This window comes from Callospermophilus lateralis, chromosome 16 (genome assembly GCF_048772815.1).
Source record: "Callospermophilus lateralis isolate mCalLat2 chromosome 16, mCalLat2.hap1, whole genome shotgun sequence".
NCBI classification, from domain to species: domain Eukaryota; kingdom Metazoa; phylum Chordata; class Mammalia; order Rodentia; family Sciuridae; genus Callospermophilus; species Callospermophilus lateralis.
This window is the reverse complement of record NC_135320.1, coordinates 51,864,838-51,874,116: the sequence shown is the minus strand read 5'-3', so window position 1 is coordinate 51,874,116 and position 9,279 is coordinate 51,864,838. Positions and strand designations below refer to the sequence as shown.

Below are 9,279 nucleotides of genomic sequence, written 5' to 3'. Positions count from 1 at the left end.
TTTAATGTATTCTCCCAACTTCTCTTTCTTCCTCTGACCCATTTCTAATATACTTCCCACTTCTGGGTGTATGTAGTTTCTTATTCAGTCCTCCTTACAGGAACACACAGTAGGATAATGTTCTATTTTCAATAACTGTTCTATTTTCAATAACTGTGTAAAAAAAATGTTTACAGTCTGTGGCTTTTTCTGGACAATCAATTAGGTCAATGTCTTTAGAGAAAGCCAATTCCTGTGAGTTAAAAAACATTCCCAGGGTCACCTAGAGATTTGTTGAAATGAGCAAAAATATAAGTCTTTGATCTTAATTCAAAGTGTTTCACTAGTCCAGAGGATGTGGCCACTTTTTATCCACAAACTTTTCTAAGAATGCTGGATATTACATTCTGTTCTTTTTACTTAAGCTAAAACCAAAAAAAGTAATAAGAGTCTTAACATTCTGCCTCCTGGCTCTTGTATATACTACTTCTTCCACCAGGACCTCAACAAGACCATTCACACCCACTCTCCAAGCCTTGGCTTCTACCCAACCTTTCGGACACTATATTTGCATGCCACCTCTTCTGGGAAACCTTTGACCTTCAAGGCAGTTTTAAGTACCCACTGACCAACACTTGCTATTTCAATTGTCTGTTTCTTCTTCACCTACTTTGTGGTTGGAACTTGTGCAGTGATTACTTTTAAATCTGATTTGTACCTGAAATTAATGCAGTAATACTCATTTCTTTAAACTGTATACCTCTGAGCTTTTAAACTTAGAAGTTTTACGAATCTCAAGAATGGTAAAAATAATGGGCTTTGAGCTTTGACACTGAACTGATGTGGGCTTGCCATCCAGCTTTAGTATTAATGGCTGTGTGACCTACAACTTACTATCTCTGAGATAGTTTTATCATTGGAAAATAAAGACCTACTTTGCAGAACCTGGAGGCTGAGGTAAGAGGACAGAAAGTTCAAGGCCAGCCTGGGCAACTGCACTAGAACTTGTCTCAAAAAAATGAAAAGGGCTAGAATATAGCTCAGTAGTAGAGTGCCCCTGGGTTCAATTACCAGTACCTAAAGGTGGGGGGAACCCTACTTACTGTGAAGATGAAAGCATACAAGTATAAGTACACCACCTGTCTCAAGTTTGTGTTCAAGAAGGATTACCAACTATTACATTTCTCAATAGAAATTTATTTCATCAAAAAGAGAAACATAACATTGCCAATTGACTAGGAACTACTAAAAATTTATTTCTTTTCAATATTTTCTTAGTTGTTGGTGACCTTTATTTTATTTATTTATATGTGGTGCCAAGAATTGAACCCAGTGCCTCACACATGCTAAGCAAGTGGTCTACCACTGAGCCACAACCACAGCCCCTCAAAACTTATTTCTTAATGACCGACAACCCTACTCAAATTTAATCTGTAGCATACACTTAATATTTGTTATTGGTTGCTCTCCACCTATTTAGCATCAAAATACATCTAAAATGGTTTTAAAATGTATCTGACTCTCTCAAATACTAATAAAACCCCAGAGATTTGCAAAGTAAAAAGAAATATTGGCACCATCTCAGGAAGGTTTTAGGCCAGGAAATTAATAGTAGAGTAAATGTTATTGAATAAGACTCCATTTTAATCTCTAAGAGATTGGTAACTTTAATTCATCCAAATCTCTAAGCATTAAATTTAAAACAGCTTAGAAAGTATTTTGAAATTATTTACTTAATAGTAAATTGGCTTCTGAGCTAGTGAAGAATCTAGTAATCCAGTTGAATGTTTAGACCCTCTTTTTAATTCCCTTATACAGGAACCAAGATATTTAGCAGCTGATTGCTGCCAAATTTAACCTGGGAAGACCCTCAGACAATGCTAACAAAGACTCTCTTTAATGAACTCTTCAACCCTGGAGCATTTGCAATCCCAATAGGAAACATGTCCCATTTCTTTGTACTTGTATTTAAAGATAAGCTAAAAGGCTCTCTAAAGCCACAGCATTAAATAAGAGGATGTTCTTTCAGCATCAGTAATCAACCAAGCATAACACACAACACCATGTTAAACATTCCTTCAACTAAACATTTATTAATTTCTACTTGCTCTAAGTAAGAATGGCTTGCTCAGAAGCCACTCTAGTTACTGAGGTGCCAAGACGAATGAAACAATGCATTCTTGTCCTTGAAAAGCTCTCAGTTTGAATTTTATTTACACATTAACTCACAATTTAAGTAGGAACTAATTCATAGCTAGGTCCACAGACTTTGGAGAAACGGGACCAATACACTAGAGACATTAGTTGGGTAGGAGAGAGACAAAACCATGAAAAACAGGAAAACTGAAATGCAGAACAAAGGAAATAGTGGTATAATGGCAGAATCCTTGGAATTAGAGACTTAGTCACACTCCAAATTTATCAATTACCACTAATGTAAACAATGTTGGTTTTTACAACTGGTATGTATTTTATGGAAAGTATTTTATATTTAAAAATTTTTAATTACCAAAAGAGGGTTGGGGATGGGGCTCAGTGGTAATTTGCCCAGCATGTATGAAGTCCTGGGTTTAATCCCTAGCACCCCCCTGCACACACACACACACACACACACACACACACACACACAATACATTAATTACCATTTATTTCATAGGGCTTTTAAGAAGATCAAATGAGAATACACACACAATGTGTTTGTTTACAGTGCTTATCACGGGGAAGCTCAATGTATACAAGTTTTTAAAATATACATCTACTTAATGGATGTTCAATACAATATTAACATAATTAACACTAATACAAATTTTGCCAAAACAGTTTGTTCATGATCATAATACTGAATGACAGACTGATGCAGTAAGGTTAACAATAAGGTCAGAGCTTCCAGACCAACCACACCTAAAATCAAATTAGAGCTCCAGTTCTCAGAGAAGGTGCCCTACCTTACATAAACTGTTTCAGCATCATGATAAACTTTCACACAAGATCATAAAGATTAAACATAAGGGATATAAAGCCTTCTACATAGAAACTGATACTATTCAAAGGTTAAGTTCATCCTTCACGACCTGCAAATAAATGCATTTCCAGCTGTACAGAATACCTGAGTGTCAGATGTTTAGCATATAAATCCCAGTGCTAGTTGAGTCTCTTCCCCTTTCCCTTCCTAAGGGTGATGGAGGAAGGAATATATTCCCTCTCCCCACCCTTTGGCAGGAGCATGGCTCCCTCCTGGGCTCTGACTTCCCAGGGATGGCACAACAGACCCTGTCTGAGCTGGTGGTGCCAATGGTGGTATGTGTGGCAGAATCTTGGCAGTGTTTTGGCACTCCAGTCCCACAGCAACTTCACATCAGTTCTGTGAGCTAACTCAACTCCCAACCAATAATTCTTTTTCTACTTAAACAAACAGTTAGTTGCTATTGTTGCTAAACAAGAACCCTAACTAGAAAATTTCTGTAAAACTAATGAACTAAAAATAAACTCATATCAACATCGTGAAATTGTTCTAATAGCTTTTCCTCCATGATTGAATATACAAAGATAATGGAAGTAATGTATTTTTCTGCTGTAAAGATGGATGGAATATATCAAAATCCACTTGTTGAATTTTCTTTAAATAGTCCTCTAAAGAAACCTGAAAAAAAAAGAATAGCGGTTACTAGGTCATAAAGTAATCAAGTCTTTCAAATCAACTAAAGAAAAAGTACAAGTATTAAGGTTATTTTAGACTTTCAAGATGGTCTTCTACATAATAAGAATTTAAGGGGCTGGGGATGTGGCTCAAGTGGTAGCGCGCTGGCCTGGCATGCGTGCGGCCCGGGTTCGATTCTCAGCACCACATACAAACAAAGATGTTGTGTCCGCCGAGAACTAAAAAATAAATATTAAAAAATTCTCTCTCTCTCTCTCTCTCTCTCTCACTCTCTCTTTAAAAAAAAAAAAGAATTTAAATGGGAATTTAAAAAGGGAGAGAGAAAATAAAGACATCTTCCAATAAGTTATGATTAGGACAATAAAAGTATCACAAAGCTAGTATAAAATGCCAAGCCTCTTCTGCTTATGATAAATAATGTTCTAGTCAAGATGCAAGGATTAGAGGAAATTATGTTCTCCTAGTCTTACACAAAGGATGTTTTAATCATGGTATGTAAAACATCCCCCATCCTGCCCCACAAATGCAATGTGGCAAGAGGGAGATCAAGTTGTCTTTTTAAAAAACTATTTTGTGAAAAGTTTAATGGGTTACCATGTTCTTAATAGAAAATATGATCTTTCAACTACAGAGAATAATCACAGGTCCCTATAAGTGTCATCTATCCTTTCTCCATCACATAAAATTTGACAAAATTTTTCCAGATAGAGGCAGGATAGAAAATGCCAACAACCCAGGTGTAGTTGTGTATATTCATAATTCCAGCAACTCAGGAGGCTGAGGCAGGAGGTTCACAAATTCAAGGATAGCATCAGCAATTCAGCAAGACCTTGTCTCAAAATAATAAAGGGCTGGAGATGTAGCTCAGTGGTAAAGTGGGTTCAATCCCCAGTATCCAACAACAACAACAAAAACAAACCAATAAACAAAACAGCAACATGTGATATTCTTTATTTTTTGGTTTTCTGTCATCTTTTGCTATTTTATAAAATTCTATTTTAATAACTTTTTTTATTAAACAAGAAGCCACTTAATTTTGCACTCCATGATTCTGAAGCACCACTCCCTTCTCAAGTCACATGCCCAGCGCCCCCTAGAGTTCTGCAGCATAGAACATGGATGATACAACACAGGGTTTATGCCTGAAAATTCTTTAAAATATATAGACGGAAAGAAAACTCAAATTATTTTCTTCCTATGCATTTATAAACGTGAGTGTATACATACATATATAGCAGCTACTTTTTTAATGCCCTAATTATATATATATGTACAACAACCAATATGTACATTAAAATGCATAGCTGCCTTGTTTTATATTAACTAAAGACCTGGAAACAAGCTAGAAATTCTCTGACAAAGGAGATAAATTGTTCATATAATGATATATTACAATGTAGTGAAATGAATGTATCATAGCCAGATGTAATATGGAAAAAAAATTTAAAACGCTGTGAGTGTATGTGTATGTGCGTATGTGCGTGTGTGTGTGTGTGTGTGTGTGTCCTAGAAGACAAACAGAAAATGACCCATTTTTATAAAGCTCAGAAATAAAATTAAGAAACATATTGTTTAAGAAAATACAAAATGAGGAAAGTTTTATGGAACAAATGCCAGGGGGTAGTAAGAATAAAATTTAGGATAGTTATCTGAAAGTGGAAGGCAAAAGCAGGGAACGAAATGGGGAAAACAAGTACAATTTTTTTTTTTTTTTTTGGTGAGGGGTGGGATTGAACCCAGGGGCACCTGAGCTACATTCCCAGGATGGTCTCACTAAATTGCTGAGGCTGGCCCTGAACTTTGATCCTCCTTCCTCAGCCTCCCAAGTTTCTGGGATTATAGGCATGGGTCATGGTACTCACCTAAAACAAGTACAATTTAACAGTGCCACTCTAGTTCCTGGATTGACTGGTAAGTTCATGAGTATTTACTGTATTGTGCTTTGTAATACATACAACATACATACATTCATAGATTCATTTGTATATTAAAAATATTAAAAATTATAAAATTTAAAAAAATCCTTAGAGAATATTTTAGTGCACCTATTTCACATGTTCCCTTTTTCTGAAAATATTTTAGTGTTCATCTCAGTGTTCTTGGGGAATTGGTTCCAGAATATATGTTGAGAACTGTGGGACTAAGTTAGTGGTTCTTGGGTCAAGCTGTACTTTACAACTGCTGGGGAACCTTTTAAAAAGTAATAATGCCTTGGCCCAATCTCTTAGGTATTATGATTTAATTGGAAAAGGGTCCAAGCATTATTCTAGTTTTTATTTTTAAATGCCCAAAGTGATTTTAATGGGCAGGAAAAATTGAGAACAAATTTTTTTTTTTTTAATAGAAGTACACAACAAAGTCCATAACCTTTATTGAGCTTACTCAGTATGTTAAACAGCTGGTGGGACTTCCTCCAAATAACTATCAAAAAGGACAATAGAACAATATTAAGATGAAGACATTATTTCTGTATAGGGTGGAACTGTGGGAGTTCTAATGCCTTCTTTTGCATCCTCTCATATTATGCAAACACTAAAATGTTAACATATTGCTTTATAATAAGCAAATCAATAAAGAAAGAAAATGATTTCAAACATACAGACCTAGAAACTTAGGATAAAACTAGCATAGAATACATGAAGGAATAGAAATAAATCTTTAAATACATTTTGGAGGGAAAAGATAGAAGAAAAATGTTTGGTTTTATAGAAAACCTGAGTTCACAATTTTCAAAGATCACAAATATTTGAAGTTTGCTTTCTATGCCATACTTAAGTTTATTCCCAGGAAGACTAGCAATAATGTATGGAAAAATCTAGTTCAGAGCCTGTCCCATGATGGGTTCCAGATAATTGGAAGAAATCATAATGTCTCAGGGCTGGGGCTGGAGCTCAGTGGCAGAGAGCTTGCCTAGCATGCATGAGGCACTGTGTTCAATCCTCAGCACCACATAAAAATAAACATATAAAATAAAGGCATTCTGTCCATCTACAACTACAAAAATAATAATAATAAAAAATTATAAATTCTTTATGTAGAACAATAGTTCTCTATTTTAGAACAACGGTTCCCAAAACTGGTTACATAGAATTATTCTTTAAAAATCACAGAGTCTCCTAGGAAGTGTCCCCTCTTCAATATCAAGAGTTTTATTTAATGAGACCCCAGAAATCCACATTCTAAAAAAGCTCTCCACATTATTCTGATGTGGCCAGCTCAGTTCTGGGCTGTGAACCACTGTTCAGAAACCAATTCTCCAATATGCTCAGTTTGCTATGCAGAAAAAATTAATAGAGTAAGCAATACTTATATAGCTACTAGTAGCAAACAATCCTATCCTATAAGATAGTTTCTCCTATTATTTTCCATTCTATCAGTGGGTAAACTGAGGAACACAAGGATTAAGAAAGTTGAGATCCCATGGCAAGTAAGGGCAAAGCAGATTCAACCCAATGCAGTCTGGCTGTAGTTAGTGCTAATGACAACTCAGCTCACCAACCTCTGGAAGTACAGGAATAACCATCACCAAAAACACCACGTAATTAATAAAGCCCACTATACTGGAGGAAATAAAACCAAAGGCTCCAAATGAAAGAACTGCACTGCAAACCTTGTAAAGTACAAAAGGAAATCACGCACATCTGCTTCACTAATTATACAGCCTTCTCTGCTAATGTACTTACCGTCTGAAGAAAAGCAGGAAATGCTTTCACAGGAACACTTTTGTGAAAGGACCTAGCCTAAAAAGGAAGGGAAAAGAAAACTGGTTTGAAGTATTTTTACAAATACTCTCCTTCTGAAAGTGAACACAAAGCAACACCAGCAGTTTAATAACACAACTAAAGGCCTCTCAAATCCAAAAATAAACAGCTCATTTCCTGCCAATTAGATTAGTTTCCAAAGCATAATGGACTTGAGAGAAAGCAGCTACTACACCATATTAAAAATTCCATCCTTTCTTATGTATTGACCTTGGCATTTTCCAACTAACTTATAACATTTAAAATACTCTGGCCCTTCAGTGCTGTGATAAAGGGTAAACGAAGAAATACTTGCATCAGTAAATTCTAGCACCTCCTTAGCTTAGAGTGACATTATCTCCCATTTAGATGAATAGAAAATCCTCTTAAGTGATTCCACACAGACAAATTAATGTCCTTGGGGCATTTTGCAACTTTTGTACTTCATTTTGTACTTTTTTTTTAACTCAATTCCCTGATAAGTCAAGTATCAACTATTCATCCTGGAATTCAAAGGCCTTCACACCTCACCTCTAATCTCATCTATCCAACTTCACTCCTTACTACTTTGGCTATGAACACGTGGTCTAAGACTGATGCCTATCATTCTGCATTCACCAGGCCCACTCTTATCCCTGTCTTTACTCATAATGTTCTTTACACTAGGAAGAGCACATACTCACCGCCTCTACTTCCTTCACTGTACTTTGGGTTTACCCCCAAAGTCTATTAAAATTGGTCAAAGATAATCCATGCTTGTTCTCTTCAATCTCTCACCACCAATAATACTTTGCTATTCCTTTCTTCCCTAAATTTTCAGTATAGTAACTCAGTTTTCCTGTTTCTTTAACCATTCTACCTTTTCCTTCTTTCTAATAAAGGTTCTTCTCTTTTCACTTTATAAATGGAGGAAGGCCTTAAAGGTTCTCTGCCCATCTCTTGTCTAAATGTATATTCTTCTTGAACCACATCACTCAAATTTAGAGCTTTAACTGTAAGCCTTTCATATGGATGACTCCCAAATCTATTATCTCCAGTCCCAACCTCCTTTTAATGTCACGATCCTGAATTGTTCAATAGCCCATCTCCCAAAATGCCCTCTAATCCCCTTAAATTCAATTATGTGCAGCAGCTAGTCAGAAGTCTAAAGATCAACATGAACCATACCACTGCTTCTTTACTGTGTTTATTTCTGAACGGCACCATTATCATCTATACTTGAACTTTTCATGCAATCTTTGACTTTCCCTCTTCCTGATCTGGTCTCAATCCAATGAGTTGTCAAGTCTCATTGATTCCACTTCAGTTACGTACATGTGTGTATAACATATAAACATCTACTCTCTTTAAATCACCTCTCCTAAGTAAGTCTTCTAACTGATTTCCCAACTTCCAAAATGTGTATTCTCAAATACTGCTGGCAGTTTTCTATTGTGCAACACTAATGCCACTGCTTTACTTGATGATGATGATGAAGGCTAATTCTATTGCACTTATTACATGCCAGGCGCTGTTATCAACTCTTCATGTAAGTCCACTCATTTACTCAAATAATTCTTTGAGCTAGGGGCTAATATGATCCTCTTTTACGGATGAGGAAGCTGAGGCCCATCAAGGTTACAGTCACATGATTAGTAAATGACAGACCATGCTCCTTTGCTTCTCAAAAGCCTCTACAGCTCCCTAACTTTCTGTTCATCCACTGTTCCACACTTACTTTCCAGGACTGGATTTCATATAACCTACAAACCAATAGTTTTCAAACCTAGCTATTTAAAAGAATTTAGAAATTTAGTACCAGTCCAGGTTTACTATACCCATATCCAGGAAGTAAGGCATAGGAGTTGCTATTTCCTAGGCAGGGTACATGTCCACTGACTAGGACTACTCAGTTCCACATAC

The 9,279-nt window shown here is 36.1% G+C and overlaps 1 protein-coding gene across 3 annotated transcripts in view; it reads right to left on the bottom strand.

Annotated features, from left to right (window-relative positions):
• Positions 1–2,609: 2,609 nt before the first annotated feature.
• Ndufaf6 (NADH:ubiquinone oxidoreductase complex assembly factor 6) overlaps positions 2,610–9,279 on the bottom strand; it is a 35,672-nt gene continuing 29,002 nt past the window's right edge. For all 3 annotated transcript variants that reach the window (XM_076835641.1, XM_076835642.1, XM_076835643.1), the window contains 2 exons: positions 7,321–7,377; positions 2,610–3,619 (listed from right to left, as the gene is read on the bottom strand). In XM_076835641.1, the coding sequence (XP_076691756.1) occupies positions 3,491–3,619; positions 7,321–7,377 (186 nt within the window). In that variant the 3' untranslated portion in view covers positions 2,610–3,490. The remainder of the gene's footprint in view (positions 3,620–7,320; positions 7,378–9,279) is intronic.